This window comes from Prionailurus bengalensis, chromosome C2, assembly GCF_016509475.1.
Source record: "Prionailurus bengalensis isolate Pbe53 chromosome C2, Fcat_Pben_1.1_paternal_pri, whole genome shotgun sequence".
NCBI lineage: Eukaryota > Metazoa > Chordata > Mammalia > Carnivora > Felidae > Prionailurus > Prionailurus bengalensis.
In genome coordinates, this window is record NC_057350.1 from 73,152,891 (window position 1) to 73,176,973 (window position 24,083).

General features: G+C 33.9%; 1 protein-coding gene across 32 annotated transcripts in view; it reads right to left on the reverse strand.

The window, feature by feature from the left end:
- DLG1 (discs large MAGUK scaffold protein 1) overlaps positions 1-24,083 on the reverse strand; it is a 279,606-nt gene that overhangs the window by 100,942 nt on the left and 154,581 nt on the right. For 26 of the 32 annotated variants that reach the window (XM_043594503.1, XM_043594514.1, XM_043594502.1 and 23 more), the window contains 5 exons: positions 16,837-16,890; positions 8,939-8,989; positions 5,801-5,925; positions 3,180-3,349; positions 2,076-2,212 (listed from right to left, as the gene is read on the reverse strand). In XM_043594503.1, coding sequence (XP_043450438.1) covers positions 2,076-2,212; positions 3,180-3,349; positions 5,801-5,925; positions 8,939-8,989; positions 16,837-16,890 — 537 coding nt within the window. The remainder of the gene's footprint in view (positions 1-2,075; positions 2,213-3,179; positions 3,350-5,800; positions 5,926-8,938; positions 8,990-16,836; positions 16,891-24,083) is intronic. The other 6 variants (XM_043594528.1, XM_043594525.1, XM_043594523.1 and 3 more) reach the window with 1 other exon arrangement.

The window sequence follows — 24,083 nt, forward strand, 5'->3', positions numbered from 1 at the left end:
TAAACTTGAAAACAATCAGTCTATCTCTTTGCTGCAGCAATAAGCAGTACAGGACAGCATGTACAGCAAAAGAATCATTTATATATTGCTTAGGAATATTAAATTTTTTCAAAAAGATTCATTTATTTAAGTAATCTCTATACCCAACATGGGGCTTCAACTCACAACCCCACGATCAAGAGGTGCATACTCTACCAACTGAGCCAGCTAGGTGTCCCAGAAGTGTATATTTTTGTAACCACTTTGGAAAACAATGTTTTTGCTATAGTGTTACTAAGATGATATCCCATGACCATTAAATTCCATGCTTAGGTAAACAGTTAAGTGAAAACTCTTATATGTACATGTTCACCAGAACACACAGCAGCTTTCCCTAGGAGAATTATCCATAATACAAAAAAAAAAAAAAAAAAAAAAAAAGGAAATAACCTAACTCACCACTATACCAGACCTAGTTTATGTGTCTTTTCCAGATTCGCCTGAGCCTACCTGCCCACTAGGCCTTGGCCACGTGCTTACTGGAGAGTCCTGGTTACTGCTATTCTCACCTCATCTCCTGCCATTACCAGCTCTTTCAATCTCTTCTAGAGTAAGGGCTGCACTTAGACTTGGGTATGGGCATGGCTGATGTGTTCATAGAGAGCTGTAACATGTCAAAAGCCTGTGTCCGATCTGTCTAGATCACTGAGGCTCTGGTTTTCTCCACCCCTTCTGGGTTCAGAGGAAGTACTACGCTATGGAGAGTATGGGAGCTGGCTTCCCAAGCACTTGCCCACAGGAGGTGAGTAACAGTCCAGAAATTTGGGATAGTTACCACCCATGGGGTAGACTGTACCTAACAAGAGACAGGAGATAAATCCTTTCTTTTCCCTGGATGGCTGGATCTAAGGTTTAATAGTCCCACAACACCTGCCTGAAAGACTGTCCTGCATGATAAGCAATTAGCTACATTTTCTTACGAATTTATGGACAGCTCAGAAACACAGTGTCTTGTATTGACTTTCCCTCATTCCCTGCCTCACCTTATTTTGATTCACTCTAGCTTTGATTACGCCTCTCCCAAAAACCTAACCACGCAGCTTTTCTTCAGGTTTTGTTTTTCTAGGGAACATGGGACATTTATTGAAGAAGATCAGAGAAATAAACTGTAGCATAGTCCCAGAAAAGAGTATTATATAGAGGTGAAATTAACAAATTTTATCTCCAGGCAATAATATGGATAAGTCTCAGTAAACTAATAGTGAGTAAAAAAAGTATTAAAAGACTGCATACAGCACAATAGCCTTAAAATTTTTTTTTAGAACAAATTAGTATTAAAATATTTAGGCATATGTATATGATTAAACAATTTTTAAAAAGCAAAGGAATGAGACACACAAATTGTTGGTATTGTAGTTTTGGGCTGGGTAATGACTTTAGCAGTTTTCATTATACTATAAATAAAATAAGTTAAAATAAAAAGGAAAAAGGAAAGTCACACATGAGGGATGACACTGTGTTTAAGAAATTCTGTGCATTCAAGTCCCTAACCCTTTAACAAAAAAAGAGAAGGAAATGAGAAAAAAAATAATAAAAGAAAAAGAGAAGGAAGCTGGTAGAGAAAAATGAAATGGTAAATAAGGATAATACCAAGAATCATTTTTCAGGTTTTGATTAAAGCAAGATCAGTATTCACTCATTTAAATATGAGTGAAAAAATGAGAGTAAAAATTTGTTTAAACATTTTGGCAAGTAGAAATTCTGATCTGCCCCCACCCCCTCCCAAAAAAAGACATCAAAATGATTATTATTTTTAAAAATTTAAATCCAAGCTAGTTAACATATAATGTAATAATGATTTCAGGCATAGAGTTTAGTGATTCATCACTTAACATATGATACCCAGTGCTCATCCCAGCAAGTGTCCTCCTTAATTAATGCCCATCACACATTTAGCCCATCCCCCCCACCCAACACCCCACAAGCAACCCTCAGTTTGTTCTCTGTATTTAAGAGTCTCTTATGGGGCGTCTCCCTCTGTTTTTACCTTATTGACATCAAAATTATTTTTAAAGTAACAGATTTCTTATACTCACTGCTAAAAGTTTATCTCCAATCTGAAGTTTACCATCTTTATGTGCTGCACCTCCTTCAATGATTTTGGTTACATAGATGCTATTATCCCCAGGAATATGTTGATTTCCAACACCTCCAGCAATGCTGAACCCAAGACCTGTTTGAAAAATACTAGTTTTGAAATTTCATCATTTAATGTGAATTTAAGTCCAGAAAGAAATGGCTGAAAACTAGACGAGGATAATCTCATCACACTAATTTTTCTTTTTTTTTTTTAAACACAAAAGAATCTACTTGTGTACTTTTAAAATCCTACGTATTTGCTTTGTAGTCAGGGGACAATTATATATATATAGGTGTTCCTATAGTTATAAATAAGTTTTTTAGTCCACCCACTCCTGTTACTTCTTAAAATCTTTTCGTAAATGCATTTGTTTGTTAGTTCAAAAAGGCACTACAAAATTATTTCCTTTTGTTCCCATCATGATTGTGCTTCTAACATTTTTAATACCTTCACAAGATTAAAACAATTGAGAAAAATAATAAAATTGTGGTGGGCAGAACGAATAAGCTTCAGAAATGTGGATAATTTTGTTCTTTTTCCAATATTCTATGAATTAATTTTAGATAAAGAATTTCTGTAATTCATAAATCCCATCCATAGCTTTAATACCAGACAAATTTGTAGCTTCCTATTCCTTTTTTCATTTTTTGGAATACCACTTCTTCCACAAAGCTACAAATTAGAATCCATATTTCATTTTTCCTCAATCCCATCAATGTTTTCAAAACTCAGAAATCACATATAACCGTCCTCATTGCAGATAAAACAGCTAATGATATATAGTTTCTTCTTTTAATTTAGCCTGTGTATCTGCATTTAATATACTTTGTAGACTGAAGATTACAAGTTAATACCAACACTATACAGGACTTCCAAGTGTTTAAGTAGAATTCTACTTAAGACAAAAATCAGCAGAAATAATACAGAAATTCTACAAATTCACACACATTCTGTAGATTACCAGTTCTGTTAATCTTAGAATGGGAGTCACAAATAACTTCTTAGTTACATTTATCTCAGAGATTTCTTACTTAATAATCTACGTTTGGTTATTTCATACCTTTAGGACCTTTAATGAGCTTTATTTCCATTATTTTTTCTGATACTGGTTTCCGTCGTTTCACGTACAAGCGTACAATAGACCCTGCTTCTTTCAATGCTTCAACTGCTTTGCTATGTGTCACATCACGAACATCTACTTCATTCACTCGCAATATACAGTCATTGACCCTGAGAAAAAACCCAAAATATTAAAGATAAATAATATTAAAATATCAAATTTTAACTTCAATAATTTTTGTTATTTTAATTTTTAAGGTAAAGAGAATTATTTACTAGAGAAAAAAATATACGAATAAACTGCATGTTAGATTCCACTGTATCAAACACTCACATAAATACTTTCCAAGGGCCAACAAAAGAAACAGTGCAAATAAGAGATTACCATACAAAAATATTATAATGACAGCTGCAATCTGTGTGGTTCTTGTATGCTTATTAAGTGTAAAAATTAAGATACTTTACAAAAACAGCCAAATATTTATTTAGAACTAAGCTGGTGCCAGGTACTTGTAGTGTTTTAACCCTTACTACAACCTGTAAGGTAGATACATATTTGTATCTCCACTTCACAGACGGAGAAACTGAGGCACAAAGAGTTTAAATAATTTTTCCAAGGTCACCTAGAAAATGACTGAGACAGCTGTGACTCAAAAGAAAACTGAGGTTCAGACTGAATAGTTTAAGATCAAAAAGACAGTGGTGGCAAAACTGAGATCAATTCCCTGATTTATCAAAAAATAATTTTTTTTTAATGAAATTTATTGACAAATTGGTTTCCATACAACACCCAGTGCTCATCCCAAAAGGTGCCCTCCTCAATACCCATCACCCACCCTCTCCTCCCTCCCACCCCCCATCGACCCTCAGTTTGTTCTCAGTTTTTAACAGTCTCTTATGCTTTGGCTCTCTCCCATTCTAACCTCTTTACAAAAAATAATTTTTGATTGCTTTGTCAACCTAGACACTGCATTTAAAAAAAAGTTATTTCTTGAAATTTATTGTGAAGCTAAAGACTATACCATGTAATTAAAAGGCTTCTCATATAAATAATTTATTTTAATTTGACACAGTAATATATTTCTTTAAAGTTTGATTTGTTTCTAATTCTAACTTTTCCCCCCAGCTCTGGTCTCAGTTTAAATTGTATAGCATTGCATTAGGGGAAAAAAATCATCTGAAATTGGGCAGAGAAGGAGAACAAAACACAACTGAAATACTAAAATTGATCCTGATAATCTATGTAATTAGCCTTCTTCAGAGTAAAGAAATTTTGTATGCAAAGACAGCGACAGGTTAGAGTTAGTATTAAAGGGATGTTCTTTAGTGAAACAAATGGGACATATTAATTTTCATAAAAGCACAAACAAAAGGCCAATAACAGAATTGGGAAATAAATGTTTATGTTTACATGAATGGTCAAATTATTAATTTTATATCTAACTAATTTCATTAATACATCACCTGTTGTATCCAGTGAGAAGTTAAGAAACAAGAGGTGCATAAGGTACCAACAGCCTTAAATGAATTCTTTGTTTGTTTTTTGTTTTTTTTTCTTGAGAGAAAGAAAGAGACAGAAAGAGAGCACGTATGTGCACATACACACACAGGAACGAATTTTAAACAAGCTCCATGTATCGAGCCTGGGGCTCCATCTCACAACCCTGGGATTATGACTTGAGCCTAAATCGAAAGTCACACACTCAACTGAGTCACCAAAGCACCCCCAAAAACATGTTTTTAACAGATCATATAAAATCCTTAGTCCTAAAACTTCAGACTGTCACCATATAAATAAAAACCAACAAACAAGGGAATACGAAAAGTGCCATAATCTATGGCCTAAGGAAATAACAAAATATGCTAAAGATATCTTCTACAATGGAACACTAAATTTAAACAAATTCAAACAAGCACCCTATATTACCCAATATTACTTTCATTCATTCAATTAAGAAAACATATTAAGATACTTAAAACTTGCATAATCTTTACTTTTTGTGGTATGGGATACAAACTCAGGTATATATCATCTCTTGTATCCTAACTAAGTTTATATACATATTTCCCACCAGAAAATAATGGAAAACAGTTTGTGAATGTATTTAAAAATACGAAGGGAATGGGGTGCCTCGATGGCTCAGTTGGTTAAGTGTCTAACTTCAGCTGAGGTCATGATCTCACGGTGTGTGGGTTCGAGCCCTGCGTTGGGCTCTGTGCTGACGGCTCGGAGGCTGGAGCCTGCTTCAGATTCTGTCTCCCTCTTTCTCTGCCCCTCCCCCACTTACACTCTGTTTCCCTCCCTCTCAAAAGTAAACAAACATTAAAAAAGTAATAAAAAATAAAAATACAAAAGGAATTCTACAATTTCTATGAATTTGTTCACATTTAAAACCATCAAACTTATTATTCAAAGTGTTATAATATCAGAGAAACTAAATTCCTGAATCAAAAGAGGGAAACAATGGTTAGAGCACAATCATCTCATTCATTTGTTATTTGAGCATCTACCTTATATTGGTTATTATGATAGTGTTTATTTGTATTGATGCCTTGTTCAATTTGCTTTAAGAAAAATATACAAAGTATGTTCAGCATCACAACATAAAATGCAAAACATACCGTAATCTTCCATCTTGGGCAGCTGCTCCCCCTGCAATAATTTTGGTAATGAAAATACTTGAGTCATCTCCAATGTGTGGGTTGTCCGTACCTCCTGCAATGCTGAAACCAAGCCCTGAATTTCCCTGGGGATAAAGGAAAAAAAAATTGAGCCTGAATAAGAATTACCTTTATTGGTAGGTTCCTGTCATTATAGGACCTAGAAACTGTACCGACACAAGGAACACATATAGGCAGAGAAAGAATATGAAGATTCTAAATTATGAAATATAAGTAAAACTCCTTTGTCTCTACGAAGAATTCAAAGGTAGGGGCACCTATGTGGCTCAGTCGCTTAAACATCCAACTTCAGCTCAGGTCATGATCTCACGGTTTGTGGGTTTGAGCCCCGTGTCGGGCTCTGTGCTGACAGCTCAGAGCCTGGAGCCTGCTTCGGATTCTGTGTCTCCCTCTCTCTGCCCCTCACCTGCTCATGCTCTGTTTCTGTCTCTCAAAAAATAAACATTAAAAAAAAAAAAAAGAATTCAAAGGTATTACTTCTAAGTAGGTACTGAGTACTTTTGGAGTCTAGTCTATGGTTCTTTCTTTAAAAGTGCGGGCAATTTGTACTAGGATAAGTCACCCTTCTGCAGAAGTATTGCTATTAGGTCTCTTTCTTTTAGAATGTATCCACTCATGCTTGGTAAGGCAAATTTCTCTAAGAGTAAAAAACTGATGTGATCTTGCTGCTGCAATTATTTCTGGATAGGTAAAACTAACATTATTTCAGCTTTAAAAAAATGGGGCAGGGAATGGTGTTTTTCTTCTGCTAACCTTGCCATCAGCTTATTTTAAAATGACCAAACTGTATCTGCTAAGTCATCATCCTTGACATGTCCCACTCCCCCATCCCTGACATGTTTAGCCAAGACACACAAACAGCAAAAGATATTTTTTAATACTGAAAGCCCAACATGAGAAATCAAATGGGTGAGCTTTCCTGACAACAAAGTCAATTTTGCCAAAGCAGGGTTTTTTACTTGTTTTACATACTATATTTCTGAATAATTTCTTTGAAGAAAAGTTTCTACTGCTACCAAAAAGTCTTAAAGGACAATTGTTCTAAGCAGTGGTATTTAAAAAATGTTTTCTTGTTTTTGCTTTTTAATGTTCTAACTCTGGCTTTCAGGCAACTCAAACACGCAGATATATCTGAACTGATTACTTAACCGTTAATATTGAAGAGCTTAAACATACCTTCTATTATGTGTCCTACAATTCTGTTTTAATATTTTTTTCAGTGTAAACTCTTTAAGAGTTGCTAGAATATCAATAATAGTATCAATAGGTTGTATGAGGTTACCAAGTCACCCAGGTAATCAAGTTCTTTTTTTTAATTTGCTTTTTCAAAAACAGGTATAATTTACACATAACATTGTGTAAATTTAAGGTGTAAAATGTGTTGATCTGACTTATTTATATACCGCAATATGATTATAACCATTGCTTTAACTAACATCTCTGTCATGCCACTTAACAGTCATTTCTTTCTGTAATAAGAACATTTACGGTCTGGTCTCTTAGCAATTTTTAAGTACGCAATACAGTCTTATTGACTATAATCACTATGCTGTGCATGAGATCTCCAGAACTTAATTCATCTTCTAGTTGCAAGTTTGTATCTTTTAATAACACCTCTCCAATTCCTGGTACTCAAGTGTTTTAGTGAGTGAAAAAACAAAGTACAGTCCTAACTAAATTTAAAAGGCACGGGAAAGGATGGAAAATGAGTAAGATAAAAAAGTTAGAATTATATGTCAATTATATCTCAAGTAAGGTGGAAAAACACCAAATAAATACCATATTAAAATATGTATAATACATTAATACTACGCTTACTGGAGAGTTACTCATCCATCTTACTTGAACAGGTAATCCAAATTCAGGTAGTGGTACCTGTAATCTAGTACACATGTAAAAAGACCCTTTTAGGTCTGTTTTCACTCTGGCTTGAAATAAGCAAATCTAATTATCTAGGATTTTAGTTTGAAATATACAGACACTCAGCTGCTTAGGAAATTTACTTTTGTAAAACACTTTATTTCCCCAAAATGCTGGTCAGACAAGGTGGTATTACTAAAATACAGCCATCAATTAACTGAAGATCTTCTTTTTCTTAATGTTTATCTTTGTGTGTGTGAGAGAGAGAGAAGAGAGGAAGTGTGCCCGTGAGAGAGACAACGCAAAACAGGGAAGGGGCAGAGAGAGAGGGAGACACAGAATCCGAAGCAGGTTCCAGGATCTGAGCTGTCAGCACAGAACCCGATGCAAGGCTCAAACTTACAAACTGCAAGATCACCTCGCATCCACTAAGTTGGACGCTTAACCGACTGGGCCACCCAGGCACCCCTTGACTGCAGATACTGCTAAGGAGTAAATGTTTCAAGAAAATTTACACATCTAACTCATAACCTTAAGTTATTTTCTGACTGGGAGAGTTCATAAACTTTCGATAGGATCTTGTCCATTAGAACTATGGCTATTTTTTCTTTTTGCTAAAAAAGAAAACTGATAACAATAACCACATTACTAGGATGCTAAATACTTAAAATCAACAATGTTTTATATGAAAAATAAATAAATGTAAAATTTAGAAACAGAAACATCTGAGAAACTGTTAGACTAGAGGAGCCTAAAGGAGACATGATAACTAAATGTAATGTGGTATTCTGGAAGGGATTCTGAATGAGAAAAACATAAAAACTAAGGAAATCCAAATATAGACTTTAGTTAATAATAATGTATCAATATGACTCATTAGTTGAAGCAAATGTATTTTAGTAATGTAAGACATTAACAATAGGCAAAACTGAGGCCTGGATAAATGGAAACTCTTGGTATAACTTTTCTGGAAATCTAAAACTATTTTAAATAAAAAGCTTATTTTTTTAAAGAAAGGTTATTAAAAAAAGGCAACATGTTCTAAAAACACCATGGCTAATTTAATAATACGTGAATTTATAAAAGAAATTAGTATTACACAGTTCTGTTTTTAAATGATCTTTTCCTTTTAATTCTATATGAAAGAGCAGTATATTTAAAGAATTCCTTAAAGCAACAGATTTATGCATAAGAAACTTAAGATAATTAAGTTTTTACCCTTTCAAGTGTGATTTCTTCATATTCATAATCTGCATCAGTGCCATTAACCTAATGAGGAAAAAGAAGTAGCACAGAAATTTAGAGTATAAAATTGGAAATGTCAAGACATAATTTTTGCATGATTTATTAATGCAAACCTGTTAAATATGATAGTAATCAAATAATTTGGCTTTACTGTAATGATTTTAGGTAAAAATTTCAAAGACTGGAAGAGTACAAATGTGATTAATGAGTTGACATTTATGATATTATAACTTCAAATACTGAAAGGGTATGTACAGCTTTTAGTATTATGGAACTCCAACTCTTTTCACTGCCTTGATCCACACATCTAATCAGCTACTAATTCTTATTCATTCACTTCAATTTTTCTGAAAACAATCACCTCTTCATTGTCATCTCTACTACCTTGGTACAAGCCTTTGTTAATTTCTTCTGGATTACTGCCAGTGTAATCTACCCAATCTCTTGGATTAGTATTCTCCACTCCCCAAATCATTCTAATGTGTTTTACACAGATGGATCTTTTCGGAGCCCATGTCTAGTAACATACTCCCTCTAAAGCTTTCAGAAACTCAAATACAAGGCTCTGTATGAAGTGACCCCAATCTATCATTTAGCTTCATTCCTAATATACATAACTCACCTCTTCATGAGCATTACATACCATCAAATTTGAAAAACTTATTACTCTTTCCTTTATATATCTTGCAAGTTCCCACCTCTGCATCTGTTACTTTAGTGTTGTCACAAATTTCACTTATGTATTTCATGTCTAAATTTGATGTCCCATTCAAGTCCTTGTTTATATCTTTTTTAAATATTATTATTATTATTTTTGAGAGAGAGAGAGAGGGAGAGAGGAGAAGGAGAAGGAGAAGGAGAAGAAGAAGAAAGAACAAACAAGCAGGGGAGGGACAGAGAGAGACAGAGGTAGACACAGAATCTGAAGCAGGCTCCAGGCTCTGAGCCGTCAGCACAGAGCCTGACACAGGGCTCGAACCCATGAAATGTGAGATCATGACCTGAGCTGAAGTTGGATGCTCAACTGACTGAGCCACCCAAGCGTTCTTGCTTACATCTTATAGACCAAGCACTTTATCTTATTCCTTCCAATTTATTCCCTACTCCCTCCAGGAAGAATTTCCACAGAGAGAGGGTCACTGGTGAAGGGTGAATGGTCCTTGTAATCAGATTAATTTTGGTTCAAGCCTTGCTCTAACATTTCTGATGGGATGAGGCTGTGCAAAATACCCGAGCAAGTCAAATAGGGATTGTGATAAACTGCATTTCTCTAGATGCCTCCCATCCTCCATCCTCCATCCTCTTTTGCAACATGACTAAACCATCCTACCATCAAGAGGTGTCATCTAGTTCTCCTTCCATTCAACCTAGGCAGTTCCTAGATGAGCTTTGTTATAAAGAATATGGCACAAATGATGCTGTGTAATATCTACCTTTGTCTTAGAATGCACTTGCTTAGAACTCAGGAGCTATTATGTGAGGAAGCTCAAATAGCATATGAAAAGATTCAAATGAAAGAGAATTGAGGCCCTTGGCCAAAAGCCCCAGCTGCACTCCTAACTAGTAACAAGCATCAACTGCCAGTCATGTGAATGAGACTATTTTGGATCTTCCAGCCTTTTCCAGTACCCCAACCAATATAAAGTGGAAGAACCTTCCAGTTAACCCAGAAATTCATAAGAAATAATGAATTATTTTTTAGCCACTAAGTTTCAGGGTGGTTTGTTAAACAGCAATAGAATAATGAAACAACAGAATAATGAAGTCTTTTGTAAACTACTTTGTTTTCTTCACCATACTGTAAGAAAGTAACACTTAATTCAGGTCCAGTTTAGGTCCTAGGAGTTTTTTTCTTGAGGGCTTTTGAAACTCATCTCTTCTACCTTTTTGGGTTCTCATGGCTATAATGGATTCAAGCCCAATTGCTACTGTTTCCTCTTTTCCTCACCTAAAGAGTTTTTCTTCTTGTTTTTGAGATTATGGTTATGAGATTATGTTATATGTTACACATATAATTTTTTTTTTAATCTCAGATTTTGTCGGAGTGCTGACAATACTGACCCCACCTTTGGCCCACCATCTTGTTCGTGTTCACTTGAGGACCTCTCAGTGTCATGAGTTCTGGACCCTTTGGAAATTAAGATACATACCTTAGGAATGCCTGCCAAGGCCAGGATGAGGCTTGCTTTGGCCTCCCACGAATCTATTGAGATAATATAGTCTTTCCCCTCCCTGATGCACAGGTGGCACCACAAAATCTAATTAAAGTTTATAGTCAATTAGGTGCAGGTGAACCCTCCTCTGATCTCATTGCAATGCCCTTCTTTCTTTAAGCCATTTTTTAAAAAGTTTATTGATTTCAATAATCTCTACACCCAATGTGAGGCTTGAACTCACAACCTCGAGATCAAGAGTTGTATCCTCTTCCAACTGAGGCAGCCAGGTGTCCCACTACAATGCCCTTCTGCAAGTCCCATTGCTCTATAAAATCTGTGAACTAAGGTCCAGACGTTGCAGAGAATAGCCATGCAGCTGCCATAGACTGTTGACCACCCGCAGCCATGCAAATAAAGAACTGTGTAAAGTCTAAGGAGTGGTCTGCTTCATTTTTTGGTCTCAAAGTGCCTTCTCAGTTTAGGGGATAGTTTACTGGCCTCCCACCCCCACCTCCTAACAGATTTCTAGGCATCTAGAATGCAGGAGGTTTATACGTATACATATACATGTACATATACATATACATAAACATATACATATCCTACCAACTTGACTACAAGTTCATTCTATCTATCTATCTTAGAGAGAGAGAAAACATGAGGGAGGGGGCAGAGAGAGACGGAGACAGAAAATCTTAAGCAGGCACCATGCTCAGTGTGCAGCCTGACGCTCAACCAACAGAGCCACCCAGGTGCTCTGGAAGTCCTTTTTTATGAGTAAAAAACAAGCAAACAAAAAAAACTCGTATTTGCAGCTACACCATTTTTCTTACTCTAGAGGTTATCTGTATAGTCTTTATTTTCTTGCTAAAAGTTATCAAAGAGGCTTTAATATTACTGATTAATCTATCACATTCTATGCTATTACTTTTTTTTAATCAATTCTTTATTCTTTCTTTAAAGCTTCTTGAGCTGAATGCTATTTCATTTATGCTGATTACTCTTCTATTTTTAATATTTATTTGAGAGAGAGAGAGAGAGTGCAAGCAGGGGAGGAAAAGAGAGAGGGAGACACAGAATCCAAAGCAGGCACCAGGCTCTGAGCTGTCAGCACAGAGCCCGACACGGGGCTCAAAACCACCAACCATGGATCATGACCTGAGCCGAAGTCAGCTGCTCAACTGACTGAGCCATCCAGGTGCCCCAACTCATCCATTAAAGGTAATACATTTTCCTCAGCATATGGCTTTGGCCAAATCCCAGCACTGCTACACTGAGCTCTATTTTTGTTCATTTATTTCTAAATACTCTGAAATTTTATTCTGGAAAACATTTCAACGTAAGTGTGCTTATATGGCCCTTTTGATGGCAGTAAGTAAAATTCCTATATTGTGACCTTATGATTTCTGCTCTAAGAAATTTGGTATTTTTACCATTAAGCCTTCTCAAAAGGTAAACATATGGTAAATGTACTTCGTTCTTAATTTAATGCTAAGTCACTGATATCTAGTGAGGATTCTAGCTAGATAAGAGTGATCATAAAAAGGTGAAAAGTGACTAGACAATATGGACCCCAAATGACTTTATTTCTAAAGCCTCAATAACTTAAAACTGCTATTTCATACATAGAGACAATTCGATACAACATTACACATATTCAAACTGGGCTTCAAAATGCCAAGTACATTACCAAAGCCAAAAATTACTTTGTAAGTACCACCTCATTGGCAATAAAAGTAAAAAAAAGCAATGGTGGTCTAATATTTTCAACAGCAATATGTTTTCCAGCAAAACTACAAAATGGTTGGTTTGCTTAGCCTTCTTTTTTGTAATTTTACCAAAGGTAAAATTTCCTCTTTTCCAATAGGAAAGAAATGCTTGCCTAATATTTATATTATTATATAAGGTCTATTACTCTCAATTAACAGGATAGGGTGAGAGGTAACATGGGAACAAAATGAGAGAGATCAATCTTCAGGCAAAGTAAATATATTATTAACAAAATAGTTTTTCTCCTTCTTTAAAAATATATGAGTAGACTTAGAACAGTTCCTGAGAACTGTCATTGCTAATATTTTCTAGGTTTTGAATTTATTCTTATCAACAAAATGGGCTTCTGTAGGTGGTCAAAGCTGGAGCAGAAACTAGAAGTCGACCGGGGTCTGACTGTGAAAGGTCTTGAGTGCTGTACTAAGCAATGAGAAATATTCTTTCAAGTTTCTGAGCATCAAGTAGGTTTAACAGATTTTCCAGAAAAGGAAATATGGTAGTATAAAATAAAAATGGAGAGCAAATGGAGAAAAGTAAACTGGTGAACAAATTATGGCAGCAGTCTGGCTGGAAGGCACAAATAGCAAAGACATTTAAGAACAGCTGGTAAATTCCTAAATATTAAAAAAAAAATTCTAACATATATGGGAAAAAAAAAAACCCCTACAGAGCTGTAATCAAGAGCAACTAATCTAAAAAAAAACCTGGCCACAAAAGAAAAATAAGATTATACAACATATATCAAAGGCAAATTGTATTCCATTGATCTATCTGGTTTTGGACCAGAACAATGCTGCTTTAATTAATGGTGTTTTATAATGTTTTATTATTTGGTAGGGAAATCTCTCACAGTTACTTTTAAATTTTACTTGGCTATTTTTGAGTTTTTACTTTTCTATACATCAGCACTGTCCAGTTTCTGTGATAAAATATTTTATAATCTGCCTTGTCCAATACAGTAGTTACTACCCACATATAGTTACTAAGAACTTAAAATGTGGTTAGTGCAACAGAGAAACTAAATTTTAAAGTTCTTCCTTTCTTTTTCTCTCACCCCTTCTCCCTTCCTTTCCTACCTCCTTCCCCGCACCCGAACACACTCTCATTTTGGGAACTATTACTGGTACTGTATCAAATTTACAGATTCATCTGGGGAAAATGATGATCTCTGTGTTATCTTCCTGCTCAGCAATAAGAGCTATTCTCTGTTTACCTAGGTATTCTTTTATGCCATCAGCAAAGTTTTATAGTTTTCTTACTACAAGCTCTATAATTTCCTGTTAAGCTGATTGTTAGGTATTTCATATTTTATTGACAGAGTTAATGGACTCATTTCCAACTAGTTACTGCTAGTATATTGGAATAGCACTTATTAATTATTAAGTTGTATAATTTTTTTCTTTTTAATATAATTTGCTTTAATTATGGGTACATATATGCCATAAAGAGGCAGAGGAAAAATTGTAACACAGATATCCTCAGTCCCTTACAGACCCAAAGATTTTAATTTTCTCATCAGCCTACACCGATATACCCAAACAGGACAGACAAATCCTGTTACATAGTCAGTATAAGAGTTCTCCAAAGGAAGATTTAAAAGGAGGCTTAATTTACTAATTCCTTGTTGTGTAGGTTCAACTCAGTAATTCCTTTCTAACTATAAGATACTGAAAGTCAAGATTTTATCTATCAGTATTCACGTGACTCATAGTTCCTATTAATATGTAATTTCAATTAAAAACTTCAAAGTCTAAACTATTACAAGGTAAGAATCTAAAAATAAGAATGTATTGGGAAGAAGAAAATGTTCTTCCTAATGAAGAATTAACATAACTAAACACAAAGTATTAACCCCAAAAGAATTTACATTAAGATTTTACTAAATAATGAAGAGCAGCATTTAGGCTGATTTAAAAATATTACAGTTATCAATTACACAATATATATCGAAAAAGTGAAGCTTTTAGTATATAAGAAAACTACCAAAGTCCAATCAAATGAATTTTTGTAACCTTCACTATTTGTGGTATGTCTTAAGGAAAAAAAAGACAAACAGATGGAAATTATTTCAACAGATTACTTCATTTCCATCTTATTACTGAATCAGTAAGAACTGAGAATTTTTGTCCTTAACTTTGCCTTCCCCTAACATTTTTTTACTATTTAAAAAAGAATAGGAATGCACAGAGACAGAATCAACCCCAATGCCAATAAAATTATATCAATTAATACTGAAAATCGACTATAATACAGCATACTTAATGGTAAAAGACTGAAAGCTTTCTCCCAAGGATCAGGAATAAGACAAGGATATTTGCTCTTGCCACTTCTATTAAACACTGAAATAATGGAGGTTCTAGCCAGGGCAATTAGGCTAAATAAATAAATAAATACATACATACATACATTCTGATTGTAAAGGATGATGTAAAACTATCTCAATTTGCAGACGACATGATCTTATATAAAAAATCCAAATGAATCTACACACTAAAAAACTAATGAATGAGTTCAGTAAGGTTGCAGGATATAAGATCAAAATCTATTATGTTTCTAAATGAATTCCTAAAATTCCATTATACTCTAATACACTAGCAATGAAAAATCCATAAATGAAATTAAGAAAAACAATTCCGTTTATAATAGCATTAAAAGAGAAAAATACTCAGGAATAAATATTAAACAAAAGAAGTGTAGGATTCGTACAGTGAAAATTAAAACATTTCGAGAACAATTAAAGTTGTAAACAAATGGAAAGCCATTCTGTGTTCACAGATTAGAAGATATAATATTGACAAGATGGCAATACTGCCCCCATTTACCTACAGTCAAACCAATCCCTACCAAAATCCTAGTTGCCCTTTTGTTGCATGCAGAAATTGACAAGCTGATCCTAAAATTTATACAGAAATGGAAAGAACCCAGAGTAGCCAAAACAAGCTTAAAAAGTTGAAGGACTTATACCTTCTGATTTCCAATCTTATTACAAAGCTACAGTAATCAGGACTATGTGGTACTGGCATAAGGATACACATAAAGATCAATAGTAGAGAGTTAAGAATCCAGAATAAACCCATATATTAGTAACTGATTTCCTACAAGGGTGCCGAGACCATTCAATGTAGAAAGAATAGGCTTTTCAACAAATGGTGATGGTACAATTGGACACCCACATGTAAAAGAATAAGCCTGTACCCTTACCTCCACAATATATAAAAGTAATTCAAAATGGATCAAAGATCTAGATGTAAGAGCTAAAACTATGAAACTCTTAGAGGAAAACCTAAGTGTCCTCATGATTTTGGATTAGGCAGTGTTTTAAAATACAGACTGCAATCAACTGTAGTCCAAAAACAGGGAAAAAAGGACTTACAGTCTATAAAATTATGTACCATTTGATTAAAAAAAAGAGCACAGGAACTACTTCTACTTAAACATCTCTGAAGACATTTTCCTTTGGAGTAAAAAAAATGTTAGTTTAGATTCTGCTGTTCTGGTTATTTATCTTTAAGGGCTTTTTAACAAAGTAAGTTTACAGAGAAGCACTAATCAATTTAATACAAAGTTGTAACTATTTTAACATCTGAACATATACATATATGCCTGGGTACTAAAAATCTAGTCACTCAAATAGATTTCTAAAATGACTCTGAATATATGGCACTGTTTAAGTGACTACTAGTCAGAGATAGCCTCTAGTGAAAATTAGTCATTAAAAAAAATAAACCCTAAATTTCTATTTCAACATTTCTGCTTTGCATAAGTATGGGGAAAAAAACCAAAGAAGGACAGTATTGCTTCACTGACTTTAACAACTACAGCTTAGTGACAGAACATCACAAGTCCAATGTATTAAAGAAAATGAAGATGTTACCTTTGTATATGTATCAAAAACTGAACAGGTAAAGCAGAATTATTTAAATGTGTGGAGGAAATTGAACTTACATAACTCGATGTTTCCAAGCTATCTGTGTTGACCAGTACTGGAGGAGGGTTTGCCTTAAAGAAAGAATTGTAAATGTGTTAGCTTAACAGGAAAATTGACACATTAATTACTAATGTCCATAAATGTTAGAAGCATATGAAAGATTTGCTATTTCTTAAATTTTAATTTTATATGAGCTTTTCATATGTTAATCAATGAGCCAGTTTCCAGCACCAGAAGATGAAAAGAATTAAGTATAAACAGTTAAATTTGATTTGCTTTTGAGAAATAAATTATTTCTGCTAAAACAGACATAATTTTCTTAAGATCTGTGAGAAAGTTAACCAACCTTCTAAAAAAAACCCACAAATATTCTTTGTATAAGAACTCTTCCTTGGTAATGCAAGCTGGTGTAGCCACTCTGGAAAACAGTATGGAGGTTCCTCAAAAAACTAAAAATAGAACTACCCTACGACCCAGCAATTGCACTACTAGGCATTTATCCATGGGATACAGGTGTGTTGTTTCGAAGGGACACATGCACCCCCATGTTTATAGCAACACTATCGACAATAGCTAAAGTATGGAAAGAGCCCAAATGTCCATCGATGGATGAATGGATAAAGAAGATGTGGTGTGTGTATGTGTATGTGTGTATATACATATATATATATATATATATATATATATATATATATATATATAATCTTATACCTAATACACACACACACACACACACACACACACACACACACACTGGAGTATTACTTGGCAATCAAAAAGAATGAAATCTTGCCATTTGCAACTACATGGATGGAACTGGAGGGTATTATGCTAAGTGAAATTAATCAGAGAAAGACAAAAATCTTATGACTTCACTCCTATGAGGACCTTAAGAGACAAAACAGATGAACATAAGAGAAGGGAAACAAAAATAATATAAAAACAGGAAGGGGGATAAAACAGAAGAGACTCATAAATACGGAGAACAAACAGAGGGATACAGGAGGAGATGTGGGAGGGGGGGATGGGCTAAATGGGTAAGGGGCACTAAGGAATCTACTCCTGAAATCATTGTTGCACTCTATGCTAATTTGGATGTAAATTTAAAAATAAATAAATAAATAAATTGATTAATTAATTAAATAAAATTTAAAAATAAAATATCCACCATATGCTAACTTGGATATAAATTAAAAATTTTTTAAATTAAAAAAATATTTAAAAAATATAATAAGCGTTTAGTTACATTTTACTTGTTCTTTACACTTAAATTTAAGGGTTCTACTATCATATCACAGTTCCCAGAAAATATGACATATAACATCGCTGCTTTAATGAAGTTAATAATTTCTTAGGCCTAAAACTTTGCTATTTGAAATAATCTTCTCTGTCATTTGAAAAGTGTACACCCTCTCTTTATTTCTCAAAAATGCTGCCAGTTTGTCCCTTCCTATTTAAACTTTCTAATAAACTTTCTAATACAATTATTTTAATAAAGTTATTTATTGCCATAGAAAGAGAAAAAAAAAAGAACTCTTCCTGAGTCGTCAGAAATCATTAGTTTTTTTATTCCCAAGGATACCACGAAGATTCCAATCTTTTATCACCCAGAAAAAAAAATCTCTATTTTCAGTTGTAATTATCGCTTTCCACCCATTATTCTAGACAACTCACCGAATAACAATGGTCAAAAATTCAAGAGCAAAACAAACAAAAAAACAAGTAGAATAACATATCTCTAATTATGTATGGATTGAAAAAGGCATGGTTTTATGGGTAAGCTGGAAAGTAATTATTATGTAGATGAAATAAAATTTAAAGAATAAAATGCAATAAACACCAAATGAAAAACATATCCAGACATACATACCAGAAACGTATGTGATCCCCCCTCAAAATTATCTTTCTTCTATATGAGTATAAATGTACCATATCAAATGACATTTACATACATTCAAAAAGACAACTATCCTTTAAACAAATTTTAGGATATGTTTATAAACATTAATAGTTCTGCTATCCCAATTAACTAAAGAATTATACATAAAATCTATATGAAAGAAACATTATACACAAAATAACCATCTTCTTCCAAGTATATGGGCATTTCTAAGAGGTAAGTGTTCAGAGTTCAAATGTTTTAGGCCATTTTCAGCAAAGTACTATATCTGGATGATAATGCGATAAAATGCTTAAAGACAACACAGTTGCATGGTTAAACAACCATATAATATGCAACTGGGCTACATGAAGCAGATTAAAAATGAGAATATTTTATTATATATAAAATTATATATTATAAAAATATTATATATAAAAATTAAATATACTTTACATGCAGTTCTACCTTTGAATGTAATAATCTATTTTCAGATGACTTAGTGAAAACCAAATCTATGAAGTACAAATACTAGTTATATAAGATTATTAGGTAAAACTAGTCAACTTACAGACATTTGAGATTTTATGAGTATCTGAAATTATTCATCTCCCAGTGACCCATTGAGATTCCTCAAATTCATAATATTTCACTTCATTAAAAAAATTAAGGGCACAACTTTACCTTATTTTGCTCAAGCAATTACAGAGGATAGCAAGAAAGAAAAGGGTACACAAAAAAAAGTCACAAAAGAAGTTACATTCTTCAAAAATTAAGGCAACAAAGCCTTTTGGTTCCCTCTGCCCATTTATTAACAAACATACAATGAAAAAAGTCTGTTATCATCATCATTGCATAGAAGTTATCTTCTGATTCTAGTCATATAAAAAGTCTATCTGATATTGAATGATACAATGCGTTAAATATACTTCAAATAAAATAATGACAATGAGAGGTCAGGAATGAGAGGGATTATGGATCATATGAGTGCACATGAGTTGATGATTGCTGGAGTTTAGTGATGAGTATACATGGGAATTCACCGTATTACTACTGGCTCTACATGTAAGGACTTTTGAAATTTCTTTACATTTCATTACATTTCTTTACATTTCATTTACATTTTCTACATGTTGAAATTTTTCATAGTAAAAAGTAAAGCAAAAAAATTATATTGAGACAACTATTCAGTTTGTGGGATGTGAATAACTAAGACAGTTGTGAAATACTATAGGTTAGAGTTGCTATTAAGATATTAGCATTCACATCATAAAGCTGATTTCAACTTTAAAGTTCAGTTCAAAATAAAAAATATAGATGAGTGGAATAATCTGTAATTTTGACTTAAAGAACATAGTAATATATAATAAAGTTATTTTTATATGTATCTTATAATTAACATGGGAATGATCATATTTGAAGGGAAATGATGCTAATAACATGAAACTGGACAAAAACCAGGAATGTTCACATTGAGGATTAGGCAAGAATTTCAACCAAAAGTACTATCAGGATAAGAAAACCTAGCCATTTAAAAAGATCATAAAAGATGGTCTCAAATAGAGTCTATAATAAATGAAGCACAAGAGGCATGATCTGACTGCCTCAAGTTTAACTGCCTAAAATAAAGAAAAAATATTTAAGACTGTGTTAGAAGGTAGAGAATTAAAACATTTAATTTGGAATACACTATACTCTTACTTAATCACTTGAGATTTTCTAAATTCTTGTATCACAAAATACAGAAATAGTATCTGACAAAGTAATCCTCCAAAGCTCTCAAGGAAGTAGGAATGAAAATTAAACGGGTAGCACAATTTTAATGTGTTTGAAGGGTATGGTAAACAATGCAGAAAGGCACAATACCCTAGCAACAAAAAGCTAAAGAACAGGCTACTTCTGAAGGGAGAGATGCAGAAAAACCTGGCCACAGAAAGTACATACTTTCAAACAGCTGAGGTAGAAAGAACACTAAAATCAGAAACGGTAGCAAATCTGGTTAGCTTAAGACCTTGGGATCTGTAAACGGGATAGTGGGTAGCAGAACAGGTGACATGAAATTATCAGCTCTGCTTAGGAGTCAAACAAAAAAACTTAAGAAGAATCTATTTGAAAATTATTTCAAATGAAGAAAAACTCTTCCCTGCACCTCACTTCAAATGACATCAAAAGACTTGGTTCTAATGATGTTTCTATCTCACTCTACTATTCAGTAACTCTGACTGTATAGGTAAGTCATAAGTGTTCTTGAAACTCATTTTCTCCATCTATAAAGGGACAGCAACACATACCTTTACCCAAGAGGACTGTGTGAGGATTCAGCAAATAGTAAAGGAAAATTTGTTGTCAACCATAGAAACCAACATATACCGTTGTATATAGTATATATAACAACATATACCATTGTGTATGTTTCAACTAGGACAATAATGAAGTCCTACAATTCACTTAGAGATTTACTAAAGGGGGAAGGGATATTCCAAAAAGAGAAACTAACAAACCCCTGAGAATTTGACCCAAGTATCAATAACAAGACTCAAACATAATTTTGCTCATCCAAATTTTTACTATTCCATCTCATTAATAACGGGCCTCATAGGGATTGCTGCTGTAACACAATGCAGCATTCTTACACAACTTCAGAAAGCAGTATTACATTAAAAAAAAACCAAACTGTTAAAATAATTCTAAAATCCCGTTATTTAAAACAGGCCCAAATTAGGAGTTTAGAAAATGTGTTTATGCTGTGCATTGTATTTCTCCTTCTTACTATTTATCAAAGTTTCATTATGTTATTTGCTTAATGACAGTCTCCTTCTCTCCTACTAAATTATAAAAAAAGTGTTTTTTCATATGAAGAACTCACAAATCCCAGAACACATCTTGGATTCTAATTTGAGACATTGCATTAAAAAAGTTAAATGCTATCACTTAGGTGATCAATTTAAGTTAGAGTGAATGTAAAAATAAATAGGATGGATTCTGAGAAGATGACAAAATAGGAAGCAACACAAATTTGTCACCTAGACAACAACTGCACTGGCAGAGTCTATCTGATATATCTATTTTGAAATTCTACTGAATCCCAGAATAGGCTATAGGAGGCTTGCAACTTCAGGGGAAGTACTGGATGGTAAATTGTGGTTAATTCAATCATCTCAGCTCTTAGCACAGTAGCAGCTGTCCAACTCCCACCCCTCTGCCCTGTAACAGTTAGCTGTGCAAGTGTTCTTGGAGTTGCTGGCACAAGACTTGCACAAACTAGGAGGGACAAAAAAACCTACTCTCCAAATATAGGGGATCTGTGCTCTGATTGCTAACTGCTGCTTCTGATCACAGAGGTGCAGACAAAGAAGCATGGCCATTATTGTTGTCTTCCCATTGATACAAGCCCCTCCCCCTCTGGTTCAAGTGACACCCAGAGGATTTAAAGGGCAAACATCTCCTCCCACCATTTCATTTTTCTATTTTTCCCCTTTTGAGAGTCAGACACAGACACCTAGGATAGTCAAAAGTAGTCACATATATAAGGGAAATTAGAAAGCCACTGTGCCTGTCCAGGGAAGGTTTAGGCAAAGAAAAGACCTAAGGAAGACCTTAAGTTTGTACTGCAGACTGATTTCTTGGCACAGAGCTAGCCTACAACAATTAAAACAATAACAACAATAACAAAAATAAAAACAAAAAACAGCAAACCTTAGGAAACAGGAGAACCTGATTTCCAGAGTTAAAGCATCATAGGAGTCAAATGTCCAGTTTTCAGCAAAGAAACCAAAGGCATGCCAAGAAACAGTAAAGAGTGGCCCAAAGGAGAAAAAGAAAGAATGAAAGAAAGAAAAGATAAACTGCCTTTAAAAAAACCTGGTGGCAGACCTACTAAACAAAGACTTTGAAACAACCATATTAAATAAGTTTAAGGAACTAAAAAGGAAAGTAGACAAAATGAAATATGGGGAAATTTATAATAGGTAAAAATGGAAAAATCTATAAAAAATAAAAAAGTTAAAAGGAAATTCTGGGGTTGAAAAGTTCAATAATAGAAATGAAAAATTCAATAGAGTAATTCAAAGGCAGATGCGAGCAGGCAGAAGAATTAACAAACCTGAAGATAGGACAGTGGAAATTAAGTCTGAGAACAGGAAAAAAAAAAAAAAAAAAAAAAAAAAAACTAAAGAAAAATGACCAGATTCTAAGGGACCTAGGGCCACCATGAAGAGGACCAACACACACCTCATGGACGTCTGTCTCAGAAGAGGAGAGATCAAGGAACAGAAAAAATATCTGAAGAAATAATGGCCAAAACATTCGCAAATATGATAAAAACAACACCATCACCACATGAGTACAAACATCCAAGAAGCTCCACAAACTCATGGTAGGATGATTCACATTGAGACATATTATAATCAAATTGTTGAAAGACAGGGGTGCCTGGGTGGTTCATTTGGTTAAGCATCCAACTCTCGGTTTCAGCTCATGATCTCTCAGCTTTGTGGATTTGAGCCCTGTGTTGGGCTCTGTGCTGGCATGGTAGAACCTGCTTGGGATTCTCTCTCTTCCTCTCTCTCTGCCCTTCCCCCAACTTGTGCCATCTCTGTCTCTCTCAAAATAAACTTAAAAAAAAAACTGCTGAAAGACAAAAAGAATTTTGAGAGCAGCAAGAAAAAAGTGACTTATTACATACAAGGGATCTTCAATAAGATTATCAACAAATTTCTCATCAGAAACTAGAGGTGAGAAGGCAGTGGGCTGATATATATATTTAAAGTACTAAAAGAAACCCCTTGTCAACCAAGAACCCTATCTCTGGTAAAACTGTCCTTCAAATGTGAGGGAGGAATTAAAATATTCCCAGATAAACAAAAGCTGAAGGAGATCATTACCCGTAGAGCTGACCTGAAAAAAATAGAAAACCAAAAACAAATGCTAATGAGAGTCTTGCAGGTGGAAATGATAGGACACCAGAGTGTAACTCAAGGTGTTTGAAGCAATAAAGATCTCAGTAAAGATAACTATAAGGGCAATTATAAAAGCAAATATTATTGTCACAGTGCTTTTTATTTTCTACATATTCTTAGAGGAAATACTTTCAGTCTTTCACCACTGAGTACAATGTCTGCAGTGGGTTTTTCACAAGGGAAAGATGAAAAGAGTTCTGTAGATGAATGACAGTGATGGTTGCACAAAAATGAATGTACTTACTACCAATGATATATAAACTTAAAAATGGTTTTAAGATGGTAAATTTTTACATTATGTGTATCTTACCACAACTAAAAATTTGGAAAAATACATGACCTCAAACTAATTATGAAAATGTATCAAACACAAATTGAAATATAGTCTACAAAATAACTAGCTAGTTTTCTTCTAAAATGCCACATT